This window comes from Dermacentor andersoni, chromosome 1 (assembly GCF_023375885.2).
Source record: "Dermacentor andersoni chromosome 1, qqDerAnde1_hic_scaffold, whole genome shotgun sequence".
In the NCBI taxonomy this organism is placed as follows: Eukaryota; Metazoa; Arthropoda; class Arachnida; order Ixodida; family Ixodidae; genus Dermacentor; species Dermacentor andersoni.
Window position 1 is genome coordinate 151033084 of NC_092814.1, and position 21989 is coordinate 151055072.

At 42.0% G+C, this 21989-nt stretch overlaps 1 protein-coding gene across 2 annotated transcripts in view; it reads left to right on the forward strand.

Annotated features, from left to right (window-relative positions):
* kcc (solute carrier family 12 member kcc) overlaps window positions 1-21989 on the forward strand; it is a 526743-nt gene that overhangs the window by 486584 nt on the left and 18170 nt on the right. For both annotated transcript variants that reach the window (XM_050194347.3, XM_050194346.3), the window contains 3 exons: window positions 11387-11478; window positions 11726-11833; window positions 11917-11973. In XM_050194347.3, coding sequence (XP_050050304.1) covers window positions 11387-11478; window positions 11726-11833; window positions 11917-11973 — 257 coding nt within the window. The remainder of the gene's footprint in view (window positions 1-11386; window positions 11479-11725; window positions 11834-11916; window positions 11974-21989) is intronic.

Sequence of the window (21989 nt, forward strand, 5' to 3'; positions counted from 1 at the left end):
GGTCGCCCTTTGAGCGATTAGTGACGAGATAGCCATCAGTTTTGCTAGCGCAAGAAGCCGAAACCGCCCGCGGAACAAAGCCCAAACCGCCACCCGCCCGCGCACGCGCCAATGCGCGAGCGGTAGTATATAGACGCGCCGGATCGAACTAGCGCTAAAACAAACCATGCAACGAAAACCGAAAGAGGGATGCACGCAAAAAATTCCCTGTATTCCCACATAGTGGCAGCACATGAGAAAAGAAAAAGTTTGTAAATTGGCGTGCTTTTTAAACATACAGACGGCGCCGTAAATATATGGTATCGACCATTTTGGATTTCGTTACAATGTGCTCCGTGTTGACGAGAGCTCCATGGTCAGTGTTGGCCTTGATCTTTCTTTTTGTGAGCACCATGGTTCGCCCTTGTTACATTGTGGGCTGCAAACGTAGCGACTGCCAATATGTCAAGCTGTGACATTGTGTCCCTCTGCAAGGTAGCACACGAGTGGAGTGGCTGCACATTGGACTGTCGGTATCCGATCGGCGCCAGGATTGGCGTATTTGGAGCCATCATTTTACGCCGGAGGATTACTACCACAATAGTGTTTTGTGTGTCCGGTATTCGGGTAAATGCAAGTGCAAGCGGACTGGGCCTGGGAGTTTCATGGGATAAGTGGAGGCACAAACATGAGCGGTCTGCACGCTGCAGCCACCTGGTGGTACAGAGCTCAACCACACACAGTAGCAGTAACGAAATGTATTCTTCTTTGCTGCTGGTGTAAATTTTTTGCAGGAGTGTAATCATTAACACATTGTTTTTGTAGATGTTTAAAATGTTTTACACTTGGTTAGAGCAATATTAGCTATTTGTTTGGCTGGTTAAGCTCTGCGCCAACGGGTGGCTGGACCGTGGAGACCGATCAGGCAGCTCACGTACGTCTACGCTCAAGTTCCTTCATCAACTTGAGTTTATGCCTCCACCATTCCGTCGAAATGCCCAGTTCTCCTGTGGTTACCGGAATACCAGACACGTTCGGCGCTGCGACAGAATGCTCACAATAACGCATGCTGCTTCGATAGCTCTCGCTTGAGGTCGACTGCCAAGCAGCTGGCGGAGAGTTTTGAGCGGCTTCGCGCGCGCAATCCTAGAGAACCGGAAGTCGACAACACAACATGCCATCATGACGCAGAGCCAGTGAAGGCGGAGCTCAACCCCGATCACTTGGCGAACGAGTTGAAGAGAAAATGCATGACTAACTTGTAATCGTCCGTAGCTCTCTTAATATGGGAAGTTTCACACAAATGGTGGTGTGAGTGATTAACTTTAGCTGTACCCTACGCGTCTGCAAAATTTGTCCGAACCGTTTCAGGGGCCCTTTAATGTCAAGCAAAAAGGCACAGAAGTTCTCATGAGTGTTGTCTTTCAAAAAATTTATTACCTCGTCGGAACTGCTAATCATAAAAAGATTGTGAATAGTCAATATATTGAGTTTTGACTGCAAGAAACACGCAACAGATTTCTGCCAGCAGCTTTTCGCCGAAATAATCACACGGAACAGACAATCCTTCTTATGCGTTTTTGCAGAAAAGAACATTTGCACACAGAGTCCCTTAGTCTTATTTAGATCATATCAGAGAGCTTCTAGATTAAAGTTCTTAAAAATAAGGTCATGGTGCCGTATCTACATAAAGTCAGCCACAATCTCAAGAAGATTGCAGGAAGAGTTGAAGCAGACATTGTATTTTGTTTTTTTGCCCCACATAAGCTTTCTAGCTTGTGTGCAAAAGTTAAAATCCCAAACAGAAATTCAATTCTTGTGATACAAATCATCGCGAACTGTTTGTTGTCCCATGTGTGGAAGGTGTAGTTTACTGCATTACATTGTCATGTGGGAAGGAATATTTGGGGCAAACTGGCAGATGTCTCAAGGATCGCTTAAGAGAGCACTCAAACAATGTTGATAAACTGGCAGTAACCGGTCATTTTGCTGCACGCTGCATGCGCTGCGGCTGCAAATCTTTGTTTAAGAAGACTAGAGTGATGGGCCGGTGTTCTCATCAACTGACAAGGGATATTGTAGACGGGTTTGAAATTAACAGAAACAAAGATTGCGTGAGCTGTCCATCTGTCGCATTGTCAGGGAAGGAGATACTGTTCTTGTCACAGTAGCGGTGGCTTGTTACGCTGTTATGTGATCTCTGATGCTGTGGTGACGTTACACGCCCCTTCCGTCTTTTATTGTACGGTGCTATATATATATATATATATATATATATATATATATATATATACTGTGATCAAGTGCAATAAAGCATCAGTTCTTAGTAGCACTGTGTCCTGTGTGCCTGCTCTAATGTCCTGTGTTTCTTTGCACTAAAACTATTAACATGCAATATCATCTAGCCACCAGTCTGTTTTGTTGAACTAAATCTCATGCGCGCAAGGGTGGAAAGAGGGGAGGAAGTGCGCTGTCTTCAGTCACGCACAAGGCACATGGGGGCGAGGGGTGTGTTCTACTTTGGCAGCTGCTGCATATGGCACGGATGCACATGCCTTATCTTAAAAGCGATCTGCGATGGAGACAGAGTCTAGGTGCGATAAGGGCTGATAGTTTCGTATGTACTGTGTTCTTTCCTCCTAGTTCGCGTTGAATCAAGAGGCAGCACAAAGGTCAATTTCCTCGCTGTTGCTGCTGCACTTGCTCACTCCATCATTTTGACTGCGAGCTTCCGTGGTCATAGAGTGAGATGTGTTCATGTTTGCTTGTGCGCGCATGACGCCATGCTTGTTAATTTAGTTAGTAAGCAAATGTTTACAAATTTATACGGCTGATAAAACTACTATCCTTACTTCATATAGCTGTCTACTAATTTGTTATTGCAATTGTGGCTTCGCCTTTCGGGCGAAACTGAGACTTTATTTTACAAATTACAGCTTTTTTACACCATGAGAAAAGCAGCCTACATTGGCAGTCTCCATGAAAATGTGAACTGCTTTCTTCCTTCACGTGGGTGGTGTAAATTATTGGGTGCAAAATACATTGTACTTGAGCTGCACACACCATATTTCAGTACTGAAGGCACTAGGTAGTCAAGCAGTTCTGTACAAAGATTAGCAAAAAATAATGTGTTTGAATCCATGCATTAAAAGTAAGATGCCAAAAAAATCACAAATTATGAAACCAAGGCAAACCTGAAATCACATGGCTGTGCAATTTACAGCAATATTTCATCTGTTATCTGAGTATGCTGACAGAAAGCCTACATGTGTGTGCCGCATGCAGCCTGCTTAGCCGTTGGTGAACAGTCTGAGAAGTGGGGAGGAAATTACACCCATAGAGGAGAGAGTATCTGTATAAGGCAAGTGAATGGGGCTAGTGCATTCCCTCTAATCAAATGGCTTGTTTGCATGTTTTTGTTATATCTGATGTAGAGTGTCATCGAACACAAATTCTGAAGGCTATGCTACTGTCATTCATAAGAGCTGAATGTTCACTGTGAGCCAATTATAATTGGACTTGACTGTATCACAGCACATTTGATGTTACACTGGAATAATTTTTACTGTTTTTCATGTATAAAAACAGACATAATCAAGTGTTATTAAACATACATTCTTTTGTTGCTTGCTAACTCAGTTATGCTTGTTGAACTTTTTAGTATGTATGTAGACATCACACCTGATATATTCTGTTCCGGACCTTATTTATTTGCTGTGCTCTTATTTTCTGTCATCTGCGGCCATGAAACTCCAAAATATGTCAGTATTCATGCCTCTTTTGTGCGATTTCATTTCATTTATTATCCCCTAAGGGATTCAGAGTACTACATTAAAAAGAAGAATGGCAAAACATTGGGGCATATGTCAAGTGCTTAAAGAAGTAGGGACTCAATTTTTGTTTCTTCTTTCTCTTATTCATTATAAATGTTGGCTCACTAATCACAGTATGAAGCCCCAATCCCTCTGATATGGAACAAATAATTCACCTTGTCCTTTAATGTGACCAGCTCAAGACATGCCAGATGCACCTTGGCTTCATGCCACAGATGACATTGCAACAATCGGAACTGATTATCGCATTGTATCACAAACTCTGCACACAAACTAGTGAACTTGGTATAATTGGTGCACCACACTGTGATTGTTCCATCCAAAACTGAGTAGATTAAGCCATCTCAATTCACTGCCAAATCAACCCTTGCCTCTTGTTTCACTCAGCACATATTCACATTGAACATGGGAGTGAGAAGTGACCTCGGACAGGGAGGAAGCGAGGAGACGCTCTCAGAGAAGCACTAGCAGACAACCCACTATTGCAGGATTATCTTTCATGGAATACAAAAAAGCCTGAAGTTGGGTGCAAGGAGAGAATGATTTGGTGGCACGGGACTTGATGCAAATTCAAAATCATTTAAGGCACACCGAGTTTTTGGCAGCGCGGTATGGTCTAAAGCCATTACAGGGCTGCTTGCAGTGGTTTGTGATACCATGTGATCACCATCTCTAATTACCATAATGTCAGCTGTGGCATGATGCCATGTTGAACCTCACACTTTTTAACTGGTTGCATTTGTGAGGGTATGCTCTGCGTGCGGCTAGGGCTGAAGGCAAACTCCAGATCTAGCCAAACACATAGTTTCATAGCGCTCACGAACTCATAGTGCGGGTAATCGCAGCTACAATTTGATGAATTTGATTGGACGAATTAGGCAAGTAGTGGTGTCAGCTCTAACGCCTGAATGGAACCAAAAGAGTATGCATGGAATTGAAAAAGAGATGCAGTTTTGCACGAAAGTTGAAGCATCGATTGCTATGGCGAATTATGAGACAGCCATACGAAGAAAGGATAGTACTTTTATAAGCATAATCAACTTGTAAACATTCACTTGCTAACTAAATTAATAGGCATGGTGTCAGCATGCACAGCAGACATGAACACATCACACTCGATAACTGTGGATACTCGCTGTCAAAACGCTGGCGCAAGTGTTTTGACAGCAAAGCAAGCGCGGAAGTAGCTGCGAGTGAAGTGACATTCGTGCTGTCTATAGCTTCAACGCAAAGCGACCGCTGAGGACACACAGCACGCACAAAGCTACGAGCCGCTGACGTACCTAAACTCTGCCACCAACGCAGATCACTCAAAATACGGCTGTGCGACTGCGTGCAGCCACCACATGCTCACTTGCAGCTGAAGAGAACCTCACCCCACCCCCTCCCTTCCCTCTCCCCGGCACCTCACAAACATTCGGTGCCTTGCGCGTGAGAGGAGATAGCACGCTTCCTCTTTGCATTTGTCCTTTTTACATGGGCAAGATTGAGCTGCGATTGTCGGCTCTCCTCGTATGCTTTCACTCATACATACAGCGTAGGGCGCGCGGCGACGGTGTTATCACCCTTGGACATTATACAAAGCCTCACAGCAACACCAACAGCAGAAATGCGCTTGGAGTGTCCATATAATTGGCAATAAAAAGAAAATATTGACATAACTTTAATATATAGGAATACAGCAGCGTGGATTAAAAGAGCAAATCTATCTGTCTATCCAGAGTCTTAGGCCAACCCAATGGTCCAAGTTGTCTACCACCTTGAGCCACTATAGGTATGTGCTTGTTGTTTTGATGCCATTGTGGTCGTTCCATTATCACCATTCCAGCTTCGTGATTACTCTCGCCATGGTGGTGGCGTCACGCCTTCTACGCTGACCCAGTTGCTCAAGTTGTCTAATTGCTTGGACCACTAGGAATGTGCTCATGGTCGTGATGCCGTCGTAGTCATTGCATTGTTGTCATACCAGCTTTATCATCCGACTCTCCTCATTCTGTCATTGTCGTACAGTCATCGTGCATTAGTTGTCACACCACCGTCATGATGCCATTGTGGTCATTCCATCATTGTCACTCAAACTTTGTCAAGCCATCATCGTTATGCCATTGCCATCTACAGCCTTCATGATACAGTCGTCATCACGTCATTGCCGTCATACACTCATCGTCATCCCATTGACCTCATAATGTTGTCATGCCAACATCATCATTGTGTCATCGTCATACAATCATGGTCATGTATTTGTCGTGATACTGTCGTGATGCTGTTGTAGTCATTCCATTGTCGTCATTCTAAATTCGCCATTCGACTCTCAACATGCCGTCATTGTGATACCATTGTTGTCGTGCCATCATCGTCACACTGTCATTTTGTCATTGTTATCACTTCAGTAACGTCATCCCATTGTCTTCATACTGCCTTCGTTGAACCACCGTCATTTTTTTTTCGTCATTCTATCGTAATCATGCTGTCATCATTCAATTGTGATTATGCTGCCACCATTGTGGTCATGCATCCATTGTCACACCGTCACCATCGTGCCGTCGTGGTCGTGCTATTGTCGTCATTTCAGCTTCATCATACGGTTGCCATCATGCCATTGTCATCATACACTCATCATTATCCCATTGTCTACATGTTGTCGTCATGCTGTCGTTGGTATACTATTGTCATCATTTAAGAATCATTATCTCATTATCGTCATATCATTGTTGTCATACCTCCTTTGTCGTTCCATCGTCGTCACTGTGTAGGCATCATACAGTCGTCGTCATGCCGGCATGCTCCTGGGCAACCTAGGCAAGCGAGTGCCATAGCAAAGTAGGATGATACTGGAGTATTTTGCATATAGCCGAAGCAACGGGAGTCTCAGAATGACTACAGATGTTAAATAAGCATGACATTAGAAATGTGGTAAGTCGCTACAGTGCTTGAATGCTAATCACATTGCCATTGACAGTCATCCAGAGATGAGTTCTGCTGTAATTTTTTTCTGCTTGTTTAATTTGACCTGCCAGGTAATTTGATCAACAGAGGCCAACTGTAGGCACTAATACAAATTGCCAATAGATATACCCAATGCAAATTCTTATTGAACTGACAGGAAACTAATCAAAAATGTTACTAACCTGCCGCGGTGGCTTAGCATCCCTAGCAAAAATTCTAATACAAAAACTAATAGCCTATGAGGTTATTGACACTAATACAATATATTATGTCTATTAGTGTGTTAGTCTAATAGATATTTTGGTGTATTGGCCTATTAGTCTGATAGGTCTATTGGTGTATTAGTCTAATAGGTATATCAGCGTATTAGTCTAATAGCTAGGTCTATCGGTGTGAAAGAAAAAGTTGCAATGCACTAGTTACAGAATGAAAAACAGGCATAATTGCTAGAAGCATTTATTAGCACATCAGATATTTTTACAGATTTCTCTTTTGATATCTCCGTCAGGTCAGCAATCTTGATTGCCAGAGCTTTTACTCCACCACTTCGACCACAGAACGTCCTTTTGGGGAGGTTAAAAAAACCTGGACAGAAAGATAAACACATATAGAAACATTTAAAAGCAGGGGTGCTAGTTCTGCCACTAAATGTTTAAGCTGGCAATATTTACTTCTAAATTAGAATAATATGGCCCCGTAATTTTCAAACTAATTTTAGGACAAATTGTGATATGCTTAGTTTGACATGTTTATCATAAAGAAAAATGACGTCACCTGATACGACAGAACAATTAGACAGCACATAAAATGAACCTATGATGTCCTGTGTGTTACATCGAAACTGTAGGCAGATAAGGAACAACTCTATCTAGACAGAAATCTTGCACAGCATTGCCGGAAACAGGCATGTCATTGCTGCTATGCGCACAACAATCGGCCCAATGACACTGTACTGAAGGCCATCCACCATTGGGATAAAAAGAAAGAAACAACTTTATACTATACTATAGAAGCATAAATAAGTACAATAATTACCTCCAAATGGTAGGGAATCGGCGCCGGCGAAAACACATCACATCGATGCACGCTGATAGATCCACAAAGCCACGAAACAAAGGGGTAAGAACGGTTGCCTTCCTTTGTTTTGAAGTCACACAACACCCATATCCAAATATACTACTGCAGGAATAAGATTGCGCAGATGCCAGTACCTCGGGTTCCTTAAAAACACGTAGTTCATTCACTAAAAATCACACGCACCTCGCCTTGACATGGCTACAGTACACTGCAACACGGCAGCCGCCAATGCACACGTGCTGTGCGCAACTACGACTGACTACGGTCGCACTTCCCGCCTGCCGTGTTCCCTTCTCTGCGATACTGCTCGTTGATGTCAATAACGGCCTTTTATATGCGGTATCAATTTAGGTTACAAGTTTAGCACTACTTTATGCGCACTTCAACAGAAGACACGGGACTAATGAAACTTCAGCGGCACACAAGTATGTTTGCTGCGATTGCACCATCGTTCGTTAACCCACCGGGCATCGCGACTCTGCCTTGTAGGTTACGGCTGGTCGTTCGTTGTGCTGTTTTTTTTTTTTCGTGGCGAAGTATTTGCTGTGTTGTAAACACTAGCTGTTTCCTCACGACTCATCGCGACGAGGCTGAACAGAGGCCTTGTATTGTGAGACGTCGCCAGTGAAGCAAAATTGGCAAGACCATGTAGGCGCGCGTCGATCGCTTTCGTGTATATCACTGAGAGATAGGGGCCAGTTTCACTAGCTTAGTGCGACGAAACTAATACAAACGTGCGAATGCTGTGTGCTGCACATTTTGTACAGCAAAATTCTTAATTATTCAGCGAATAATCAGAGAGCTCTCTGCAAATGGTCCCCAATACAGACTTATTTTTTTTTAAAACTTTCACCCTGGCATTAAACAACCAGCAAACAGGGGCAGCGGAATTCAACAATGCATGTTACATAACAGACCAGCAACAATCTGTATAAAGCCAATAGGACGTATCAGTCTAATAAAGAAACTAGCAGACATGCAACACTGTTTGTATAAGACTAATACATCTATTACATATATGGTCTATTGGTCTTATAGGTCAATCAATACGACTAATAGAAATTTCTATTGGTCTAGTACAAAACTTATACAACTAATACAAAACTGCATTAGACTAATACAAATTTCTATTTGAATTTTTGCTAGGGCTGCAGCTATGGTGTTGCGCTGCTACACATGAATGAGGTCGCGAGATCAAATCCCGGCCGCAGCGGCCGCATTTTGATTGGAGCGAAATGCACAAACGCCTGTGTCCCCTACATTGGGGGCATGTTAAAGATTCCCTGCCGGTCAGAAGTAATCCGGAGTTCCCCACTACAGCGTTCCTTGTATTCAAATAATGGTTTTGGCACGTAAAACCCAGTATTCAAAGAATTGTACTAGATTAATATAAGCTCCTATCAGACTAATAAATATATTATGCATCAAATACATCAATTTCTTAGACTACTACAAATATGTATTGGAATTTTTGCCAGAATTAAAAAGGATGATGATGATCATGATGACTGCAATTACTGAATTGGTAGCTCTCTATTAAAGAAAACTAAGGCAGAAAAATTTGGTATCAGCAGTCTTTAAGAAAATTCCAGTTAAACCTACTGAATTTTATTGTTACAATATTTTGATTTGGGCTAGTTTGTTCATCTTCGAACCTTAAGCTTGAAACAGCACGAAAGATTGATGGAAAAATGAGGAAAGGACAGAGCACTCACTACCAGCTGAAATTTATGAGGATATTAGGAAAAACCAATATACGAGGGACGTTCCGAAAGTAAGTTTCACCATGTTTTTGTTTTTTTAAATATAAGATGGTACACCAAGTGAAACAAACAATTGCTATAAGAATCCACACCCATTGCTGGTTCAACAACGGAAGGAGCATCAGCAGAGGAGGAATGACGCATTGTGCAGAGCGCCGAAGAAGAGAGAGTAGCAACAGACCAGCGTGCCCGAGGTTATGGCCACAATGTTATGGGACACGAAAAGTGTGATTCTGCTTCATTTCCTCCATGAAGGGACCATCAATGTGGCACGCTGCTGCGACACCCTCAGGTCCACCATTCAACGAAAGAGACCAGGGCTCTTGAGTGAAGGTGTTGTGCTCTTGGACCACAATGCAAAACCACACACAGCAAGGCTCACACACAATCAGATTGGTCGCTTTGGATGGGAGAGATTAGATCACCCAGCCCACAGCCTCAATCTTGCCCCATCGGACTTTATCCTGTTCCCTGCATTGAAAGCCGCACTCTCGGAATGTCACTTCGAAAATAATGGTGAGGTAGAGCAGGCTGTGTGACAATCCCTTGCATTGCAGGGCACTGAGTTTTACCAGAGTGGTTTCTTCAAACTGATTGCATGCTACGACAAATGTCTCAATGTAAGTGGCGACTATATGGAAAAATAGTGCAAGGTGTACCGTTCATGATGCCAGGGTGTATTTTTATTTTTTTTTTGGCACTAAAGTATGAGTGTGAAAATAAATGATGAAACTTACTTTCGGAATGTCCCTCGTATTTTCACATTTCACATATTTTCACACACACACAAAAAAGAATGGAGAGCTAACGTGAGTACAATACAAAGTGTTATTTGTAAACAGGGCAATCATGTGGCTTTTGCAGTAATTGCAGTAATTTATCATGACAAATAAAAAAAAAAGACATAATTTTCTTCTGTCCTTGGACTCATTTACTGGGGCAGCAGATGGAAATAAAACCCCACAATTGCTATGCGCTGTTGTGCAAATGTTGCTCATTGATCCCAATCTTTTGCAATTTCCTCCACTGTTGTGCAAACCTTGTTAAACTCATCCAAGCCTTTTGCAGTTTCCTTCAGTCTTTCAAGTCTTGTTTAATCTGCACCTTCTATCCACTGTCTTGTTACTATATGCTATCTTGCAGTACATCTATCCATGATAAGGCTATATGTGCACTGTTTATTTGTTCTTGCGAAATTTTTAACAAGCATATACAGCATGAGTCAAACAAATGACAGGTCACTCTCTGCTATTTTTTAGCCTACATTTGTATTTTAGACTACCAAAAGATTAGGATGTAAACTTCTGTCACAGGAATGGCTGGCGCGAAGTGTGAACATACAAATGGACAGGACCATGCAAACCTACTTATTAGCTCACAAGAGCTCTCGCAGTAAAGTTATACCACATTAATACATAGAGCACAAGAAACACCAGTGTTTACATAGGCTACTGGTTAGTCTACGACTCATTAAAAATATTGCTCTGCTGACTCCCTTTTTTCCATGTTCTGCTTCTTCTGTCCCCCTCTCACAGTTAAGGAATGTTTTCTTTAGACAAGAAAGGTTCCTTTCTTGTACCTTGATCTTTGCTGGCTTTTTTCATTAAGTAAAAGTGTACTGGGAAATGCTAAGTCATATGTGCAGCAGCAAGCTTGTGTAGTGGCTTGGTACATTTAAACATAACATCTTTGAGGGTACAGATGCCTTGGAGAAACTTCATTTCTTTCTTGAAGTGCCTTTATTTAGTGATGTCTATTGCCTTGACCAAGCACACAATGCAACTGTAGAGCTTGAAGACAACAGCATTCAAATGAAGAAAGACCTGGCCATGTTCCTCTACCACCTGAGAATAGATGCAGAAGTGGAAGTTGTGGAAATGGTATTTCAAAGCATCAGTTCTGTCTTGCTATTCACTGTGCCCATTCCCATGAAAAGTTGGCTATCATATGCTGATTTCTGCATTGCAATCACATTTTCACAATCTTATATTTCAACAGTATGTACCTGATAAGCATGTGGGTAAATTATCAGTATCATTGTATTCATTGTATACTCTATCATTCTTATGAGCAACTGCAACTATATTGTCTCTTTGCTTAGAATGGTCACTTCTGTTTTATTTGCAGAATGACAGCGACATCTCGGCATACACCTATGAAAGAACATTAATGATGGAGCAGCGTACAGAGATGCTCAAGCATATGAGGCTGAGCAGGCGAGAAACCTTGAGCATGGTAATTTGCTCTGACTGATTTTTGTGCATGGCACCAATTTTCTAAACATATTTTGCAACTGTTTTTCTTTTTTTGTTGAACAGATTCAAACAATTGTGGATCATCACCACAATCCTCTCCAGAACCATACTAGTTCAAAGGTATGGACCTCATCGGATTTCATAAGAAGCATGAGCATTGAAAGTTTATCACCAGATTGTGAGAGGCTTACCTGTGCAGCCACCTTGTGCTTGAGACACTATAAGTTAAACAATAGGCTTAAATAACTTTTTATTTTGCTGTGCTTTTGTTATTCTTGTAATCCGCTTAAAGACTGAAAAATAACGAAAGCTTCAGTACATTTACCGCATTCACTATAACACTTACAATACGCAAGCCTTGTCTGCGGCACTCTCCGGGACAAGGTGGTGGCGCTAACATTCGACATGCTCAAGAATAAAGTGGAAAAGGCTTGTCACATCTAGCAATGCACATGAACTTCAGTGCTTCCCATAATCTGCTTTCTGCAGATGTGGTGTGCCTTATCATAAAGGGATAATAGGTACACTGGCCTATCCGGAAATGTGACTTTCTGTGCTTAACGCAGCATGCTTCATCATGGCAAACTGCTGTTCTTTGGTCGGCCATTGTTTCATCACTTCACAGTATAGGAATACCGCATCCAAAGAAAACAGACAACTGAAAGCACAGGGCTGTTAACGTGTGTTGCTAGAAAGACAAAGCTCATTCCATTTTATTGTCAAGCATGTCACACGTTTGCACCACCAGCTTGACCTGGAGAGTGCTCCAGCCACAGCTTGTGCATTGCAACTGCTGAATGTGACAGTAGATCAGGCTTATACACATTACAGAAAAAAAATAACTGATTACAATTACACTTACTTCTTTCAAAAATGTAATTTATTACAGTTACCAATTACTGTCCCACAAAAGTAATTGAGCAATTGCTAAAAAGTGGTTGATTACTTTCCTCCCTATTTTATTAATTACCAATTACTGCCCCACAAAATTAATTGAGCAATTGCTAAAAAGTAGTTGATTAAGTTACCATTACTTTCTTCTCTATTTTATTAACATTGCAAAGATACAGTAAACAGAACGAGCATGCCAAGCTTTTTCAATGTGTCCTTTGCAGCCCTTCAGACGTTGTTTATCTGCACTAAGAATTGCTAAAATTTTCTTCAATAATCTTCCCTCATTTTCTTGTGAAGACATCTGCAGTGACTTTGAAAACTCTCTCAGTGTGCGCGCTGGTGAGAAGGTCTGTCTTGTAACGTACGAATACCTTGCTCACAAGATTCTGGTTACTCAATGCCACGATGCTCAGGTCTAGACCGGTCCTGTGTGAAGCGAACCGCTTCATTATTGCTAAGGCTACGGGAAGGCGCCCACAATAGGGCGAGTGAAAAACTGAAAAATTGTGAATGGGTGATTATCTGGCATCAACATCCAAAGTGGTCACCACTGTATAGAAGCGCCGTTTTAATTTGTTGGCCAACATCTGGTGAACCGCCTACCGGTGCCCTTTACTAGCTAGCCATTTAGACTAATTATAATGTATGCCAGCAAATGTTCATGTTCTTTGAAAAGGTGGGTAAATTTGTAATGTAATGTAATATAAAGCTGAATATTACTCAGCCCTAGAATACTTTCATGTGTTACAATCACATCAATAGGTGTACACGAGTTTTGTACATATCAAAAAGATAGAAACATATGCTAAAACAGCCAAGAACTTCTGTCTATATCAGAGAAGTCATAGGCAGCACTGAGCAAAGAATTGAGTAGCAGCTCTTATCGCCTATGAAGGCTGCTTAAAGTGCTTCCAGGAAAGAAAGAGAGAGAGAGAACCTATTATTAGAGAAAAGCTCAGAGGTCGGACTAGAGAGGTGTGCAATTCTGCAACCCTGCCATGTTCAGGTTATGGAGCTATAGCTGCAGGACGCTGATTTTTGGGAGGAGGTAACCCATGTTCATGTTTTCATCTTCAGACATTGTAGCTTGCACCATATTTAAGTGCTCAATGCTGCGTCACCTGTTATAGCTTGTATTGTCAAAAACGTAATTGGGTGCATGTAACTGGCTACCGAAAAAAAGTACAGTCGCCGGCCGTTTATTCGGACCTCACAGGGACTGCGGGAATGTCCAAATAAACTGTTGTCCAAAAAAGCAGATCAAGAAAAAAAAAAAAGAAATCCTTTATTTCCACGCACTTATTCGGGCTCAGCAATAGGCTTGAAGAAATCGTGAATGTGCCGTTGCACGCTGTATCGTTTACGCGCAATCAGATAAGGCTGAATCTCGGAGAGGGTCGTACGGTCACTATAGGCGGCTGAAAGCACAGTCACTGCTTGTACACGCTCCGCATGCGACGGCAGCATAGCACATGGTGCATCATCTTCAGACTCAGAGTCATCGTCCGGCGGTGCAGCAGAAGCATGATGAATGATCTCGCCGTCGCTAAGTTCTGTGCATGTCAGTACAGCAGTGTCAGCACCTGTGAAACTGTCAAATGAGACGGTGTCCGGAACCACTGCACAGGTCTCGGCAGAACATTTTCGGCGTCAGTAGGGTGCACATCGGAAGGCGACAAATCCTAGGCCTCCTGGCACCCACTTGCCGGCATTCCCCAGCGCAGTCTGCGTGGGCACTGTCGGCACCATTAGACACTTGATGCGATGTTTCCATATGCCGCGTTGCATCACCGCAACCTCAACACAGCACACAAAGCAAACATCACCACGCCGTCACGCCGATACCGGTCGCACAAATGAAAAACATGGCCTACTCGCACCGTCATGCACGAAGAAAGAAACAAATCAGCTGCTGGATTGTCTTGACATGGCTTACTAAGCTGAGACCGGAACTGCTGTAGCCATTCTATCGAAGCAGGCAGAAACGATGATGATAAGCAGGGATTTGCAGTAGTGTCACTTCGTGAGGCTAGGGTGGCTAGAATGGGGAGGTGTGAAGACCGGCCCCTGGAGGCTGGCCTCAAAACGCGTTCCTGCCGTGTGATAGTGCTGCGGGCAGGGGCGCCATAGTTTCTCGTGGTGTCTGCATACCTTTGGACGGGCAAATGATTTGTCGCGCTTTAGTTTTTCCGCTTCAATGCTTTCGATGCTGACAAGTATTTTTTTTCAGCCTTGTAGATACCGAGGGAATTTAATGGAGTGTTTCACTGCTCTCATTGCACGTAGAAACTGCGAGCACCGACCGCGCAGCCGATACAGCGAGGAGGGCTTTTGCCGAGGTTGGCGCGCTTATGCCTTGCCGAAAGTACAGTTCATAGGAATCCAATTATTGTAAAGCTAAATCATTTCAAGACTAAAGAAAACATTCTTGCTTGCGGCCGCCAACTGAAAGGAACTGACTATGCTATCAGAGAAGATTTTGCCCCCTCTACTCGCCACGCGCACTCCAAATTAGTCCAGTTCATACGCCCTCAAAAATGTGCCTTTAAACTTTCCGTTGACAGACTTCACGTAGGCAATAAGCCATATTTTTATGACACTGCAACCGATGCTGTCCTAGAATGCGTGAACCCCCCTGCATTAGTACCTACCGCTCATCAGCCGTGTGACAAGGCCGAGGCATGGACCGAATGACACAGACTAAACAACAAAGGTCGTTCAAGCAACCATTCATCTTTGTTAGTAGATGTAAACATTGGTTTCACTAACATCAGAAGTGTAATTCCGAAACGTGAGCAGTTACACGGTTTTATCACAGACATCGACGCAGACTTAATTCTTCTCACCGAGACATGGCTGACTGACAACATCAAAAATTATGAAGTTTTCCCCTTGAATCAGAATTTCACGCTATACCGTCATGACCGAAAGGATAGAAGAGGAAGCGGCGTCCTTGTAGCAGTCAATAACAACCTATCGTCCTCACTCATCTGCCATGATTCCAATTTAGAACTAACATGGCTTTGTGTACATAATTCCACGGTTAAATCAGTATATGGCATTTGCTATAGACCACCAGACAGTCATCCGCTTTTTTGTGACCACCTTTGCAGTTCCCTTACAAACGTAAAAGATAAATTCCTCAATGCGCCTATTTTTCTTTTCGGTGATTTCAACTACCCTCACATCAATTGGGCCCGTCTTTCAGTAGCTAATCAATCACCATTGAATGAATCCAAACAATTCCTAGACTTGGCGCTAGACTTCAACCTCCATCAAACAACGTTATTGGCTCCCAGTCAAAGAAACTAACTGATCTTGAAGACAGAAATAGGCGGTCAAACTTAATTATTCATGTCGTTTCTGATTGTGACGACGAAACGGAAGCGGCCCGCAAGGAAAAAGTTCTCACCGAGGTAATGAGGGATAAGCTGCAAGTACAGTGCAAATCAATCAGCCGCATTCACAGGCTCGGCCGACAAGGCAGCAAACGACCGGTCATCAGCTATCTGCAAGATTTTAACGAAAAGAAACTTATATTTGAAAACTGCAGCAAGCTCAAAAATTCAGGCATGTCTGTACAATATGATTACTCGCAAGCAACGCTAAAAAAACGGAAGCTTCTGTGGGAAAGCGCGAAAGATGAGAAACTGCAGGGTAAAAAAGTATGCCTACTTCATGATAAACTTAGGGTCAATAAAGATTTGTTCTTTTGGGATGAGACAAAAAACATGCGCGTCAAGATAAACAATCAACGCTCTCAGCAGCCCGAGCCTTGGCGCCTTTCCAAAGAATGTGACAAGCACTTGCACATAATCACCCTAAATGCTCGTAGTGTAGTAAACAAAACGGAGCCCCTTGAGGTTTCTTTACTAGAACATGACCCACATATTGCCGTCATAACCGAGACGTGGCTGCGGACTGAAATAGCCGACGAGGAATGTCTTCCTTAATTGTTATCAAGTTTTCCGTAGGGATCGGCCTTTCTGGGGAGGTGGCGTTGCAGTTCTAATTAAAGACCACATACAGGCTGTTCTCCTGGAAGAAATTCCCGGCCTTGAACGTTTGTGCATAAAGATCTCATGCTGGGGCCATACCTTCATTCTGTTTGCCATTTACAGACCTCCTGATGCATCAGCTGATTATCTATTAAAACTGGAAGAGCACATGTCTCGGTTCTAAAGAAGCAAATTGCTACTTATTGGTGACCTAAACCTGGCAGGCGTTAATTGGGAGCGTTTTGAATCCCTTCCTCAAAACAGCAATAATTTAAACAGTGTACTTAACATGATGTTAACACATGACCTAATTCAAATAGTTCAGGAACCGACACGTGTGCAAGGAACTAGCAAATCTGTACTGGATTTGGTATTTTTGCCTAGAGGATTACCTGATTACACTGTTGGAAGTTGTGGAAGGCATCTCTGACCACGTTTGTCAGTGTTCACTTACTCATTGTCGCTTGTACTCTATCTAAAAACACTGTGAAACATTGTTCTTTCAAAGATTACTCACGTGCAGATGATGCATCTACTATAGAACATTTGGAAACATGCCTTATCGATTTTAATCACACTGATTTGAACACACTTTGGTGCCGTTTTAAAGATATGTGCCACTACTGTATAGATAAGTTTGTGCCGAGCAAACGTAAATTTGTTCGTAGACAAACGCCGTGGATGACGCGTGAAATAATCCACTTAAAGCAAAAGATAAAAAGGTTAAAGAAACAGCGCTTGCATTTAGGTCGTTTAAAGGATTTAAAAAGAAGGTCTTGCACGTGCAGTACACTCCTCGAAAGAATGTTATTTTAATACAGTGCTGCCAAATTTCATCGTAGAGGAACTAAAAAAGTTTTGGAATTATATGTAAGTGGAAAAAATAAACTGGAGTCGTAAATTTTGGTTGATGGTTCTGTGGTTACCAATCACGGGGATATTGCGCACCACTTCAATGACTACTTTCACAGTGTGTTTTCTAAATCCGGTGTTTGTCCATCCAATGATGCAGTGTTTCACCCCTGTGATGTAAATTTTATTTCATATCCTGGCGTAGTTTCCATGTTACTAAATTTAAGAACTAAATCATCATGTGGCCCCGACAACCTTCCTAACGTGTTTCTGGAGAGATATACTGAATCTGTTGCAAAGTTTCTAGTTATTTTATTTCGTATTTCATTACTTCATGGACAATTACCGAGCGACTGGAAGATAGTCAGGGTTGTGCCAATACACAAGAAAGGTGACCGCACATTATTACAAAATTATCATTCAATATCACTTACATCATCATGTTGTAAACTAATCGAACATATTATTGCCAACCAGATTAATGAATTTTTAGATGCGCACGCAGTCCTCTCTAATTTCCAGCACGAGTTTAGAAAAGGATACTCAACAATTACACAACTAGTGACAGTAATACATTCACTCGCTTCATGTCTCGATAAGAATGGGCAGATTGATGCAATATTTCTTGACTTCAGTAAAGCTTTCGATAGAGTTCCCCATGACAAACTAATATTAAAACTCAGACGCATTGGCCTCCCAGAAATTTTAATCATATGGATATCAAACTATTTAAACCAATCGCTATCAATTTGTGGCAGTTAATGAGCAACAATCAGGTTGCCTTCCGGTCAGCTCTGGCGTGCCCCAAGGAAGTGTGCTGAGGCCATTATTGTTTTTATTATATATTAATGACATTACTACTGAACTTCATCCGAATGTCCAAATCAGTTTGTTTGCGGATGATTGTGTGCTTTTTCAAAAATAACTTCAATTAATGGCCAAATCCATCTTAACTCCTCTCTTGCTAAGATTTTTCAATGGTGTGAAATGTGGGACATGAAACTTAACACTGATAAGACCGTCTTTCTTCGCTTCTCTCGTAAAAAGCTCTGCTTTCTTTTAACTACAGGCTAGGTTCGTCACCTTTACTGGAAGAGACTAAATATAAGTATTTGGGTGTCACACTTACTAATACTTTATCATGGAATTTACATATAGATAACATCTGTTCTTCCGAATTCAGTAAACTGTACTTTTTAAGACATAAGCTTAGAAATTCTCCCTCTAGCGTAAAATTACTTGCTTACAATTCACTAATTAGACCAAAACTTGAATATGCATGCATTGTCTGGGACTCATTTAATAAGCACAATATCACCCGCCTAGAGAAGGTACAGAGAAAAGCTGTAAGGTTTATTTACTCTAAATTTTCCCCGTATGACTCACCCTCTGAATTAATGCAGATTAACGGTATCCAATGTCTTGAACAACGAAGAAAAAATTTACGTTTGCAATTTCTTTTCTTGCTTTGGAATCAAGGTCTAGCTATTAACCCTTCTCCATATCTGTCGCTTTCTACGTCAAGGCATACACGCCACCATCATCCTAATTCCCTGACACCGTATTTTGCGCAAACAGATTTATTCAAGTTTTCATTTTTCCCTCGTACTGTAACCGACTGGAATGATTCTTTATTGCCTTTTGCCACACTTTAATGTTGTTGTTTTTTTTTACTTTTTTTAACTTTGTTATTATTGTTTATTGTTTTGTTGCGACTTAACCCACCCTGCTTGGACCTGTACAAGGTTTGCAGTATTGAATAAAGAAAGAAAGAAGAAATAACCAGCCCCACTAGAGGAGATAACACAATTGATCTTTTACTCACCAGCTGCCCTGATGACATATAAAGTGTGACAATACTACCTGGAATTAGCGACCACAAACTTCTTCATATATCTCTCTCTATACCACTAAAAAGATCACCTACAAAGAAATTAATCACAGACTATAAGAGAGGAAGCTTTGAACCAATCAATTATGAACTCACTCGCTTTTATGAACACTTTGAAAAGTCCTACGCAACCCGTTCTGTGAATGCTAATTGGGAACTCTATAAAATAAACACATTGCTGAGCCTAAAAAACAAATATATCCCTACAGTCATTATAAAGTCCGACTCAAATAACTCGTGCTTTAACAAACACTTAAAATCACTTCTTAACCGGAAAAAACGGCTCTACAGAACCACCAAAAGCAAAAATAGTCCAGAAGCATGGGAACGACACCGCCTCTGTGAGACCGAATATAATAAAACATTAAACGAGGCCAAGGACAAATTCTTCTCTGTTGACCTGATTACAATGCTTCGCTCAAGCCCAAATTCTGGCATGTCATCTCCACGAAACAACAAACTAACCAAATAAATCTCGTTGACTCAGATGATGAAATAATAAGCCCTAATAATTGCACAGCAGCCCTAAATGAATTCTTCACGTCGGTATTTCACGTCCCTAATCCCTGCACTATGGAAGCTTTACCTAGCTTATTGGCAAAAACAATGCCTAAAGTGCAAATATACCCGGACGGCATATTTAATCTAATTCGCTCTCTTAAAATATCATCCTCAGGTTGCTGCAACGACGTAAACACCAAATTACTTAAAAGCACTATAACTCTCTCTACTAAATTTTTGTACCTTATATTTAATCAATCCTTAAACACAGGAAACGTGCCCGACGATTGAAAAAAAAGCGAAGGTAGTTCCCATTTTTAGAGCAGGAAGGTGGGATAACCCTATTAATTACCGTCCGATCTCTCTCACCAGTGTCCCATCTAAGCTCCTTGAGCACATTATAGCATCTAACCTAATGGATTACCTAGAATCAATCAATTTTTTTTACCCTTTACAACACGGTTTTCGTAAATGTCTGTCTTGCGAAACTCAACTAGCCGAATTTACGCACGACCTACTACTACACATGGACAATCACCTTCAAATAGATGCAGTATTCCTAGATTTTTCAAAGGCCTTTAATCGCGTGTCTCACAACCAACTCCTTGCAAAATTATCCTCCCTCGGTACCGCACCGAGATTATCAAATGGATTGAAAGTTTTTTAACAGGACACGTTCAGTTTACCTATGCTAATAATTTTCAGTCAACCCTTACCAGTGTAACTTCCGGCGTTCCCCAAGGCACAGGTTTATCTCCTCTATTGTTTTTGATTTACATAAATGACCTTCCCACTAGCATATCAACAAAGCTGCAGCTTTTTGCAGACGATTGCATTCTTTACAACCCCCTTCATACATCTAATGACACAATCGCCCTACAACACGACCTTGACACTATCGCTTCTTGGTGCGAAAAATGGTATATGCCTCTAAACCTCACTAAATGCAAAGTAATATCCTTCACGTGCAGACGCACCACCATACACCGCACTTATCGCATTAACTCTGTTCCTATTGACCACACGTGTACTTACAAATAGTATCTAAAATGAAGGGCATTACCTCTGCACGGCTCTCAATCGGCTAGATAGAAAGCCGTTCACCTTGAACAAGATCTTTGGACCATGGCCTCGCATATCGCAGCTACAAAAGGCCACAAAAATAAAAGCGCTGCTGCGATATTTGAAAGCTACCGGATTGAGTCAGCGTCTGTGATCCGAACTGACTGACCGAATGATATCCCCAGTGGACTTTCTCTTCTTCTTTTAATCTTTCCGTCCCCCTTTCCCTTTCCCCAGTGTAGGGTAGCCAACCGGGCTCAGTCCTGGTTAACCTCCCTACCTTTCATTTATCATTTGCTCTCTCTCTCTCTCTCTCTCTCTCTCTCTACAAATATCTAGAAGTTCATATGACGCCATCACTTTCATGGGTGAAACATATTCAAACAATTCGCTGTGAAGCTTCATGCAGACTAGGGTATTTGCGACGTATCTTAAAATCCGCATCGTCTGAAATACAAAAAACTAGCATATTTAACGTATGTGCGACCCAAACTTGAGTATGCATCATCCATCTGGCATCCCTCTCAAGCTTATCTCACCGATGACTTAGAAGCCGTACAAAACTGCGCTGCTCGCTTCATTACGTCACAATATCCAAGACATAGGTATCAGCGTAACCACCTTAAAACAAACTTTGTCTCTTCCATTGCTTGCTTCACGGCGCGTAACTTCTCGCCTTTGCCTTTTCACACTTTCTTTTACTTCACCCAATCAGGACATGCCCTCTTAACACGCCCGTTCAGAATATCATCTCGTTTATCTCATACTCGCCCCTTGGCGACGATAAAGTGCCGGACGACGGCAATGGGCAGCTCATTATTATCCCCCATGCCGTAACACTTTGGAACGCACTCCTGGATAACATTGTTTTGTGCAGCAACCGCAAAACATTTTGCGAAAAACTAAACGATTTTGATAATGCTAACATAACCACCTAA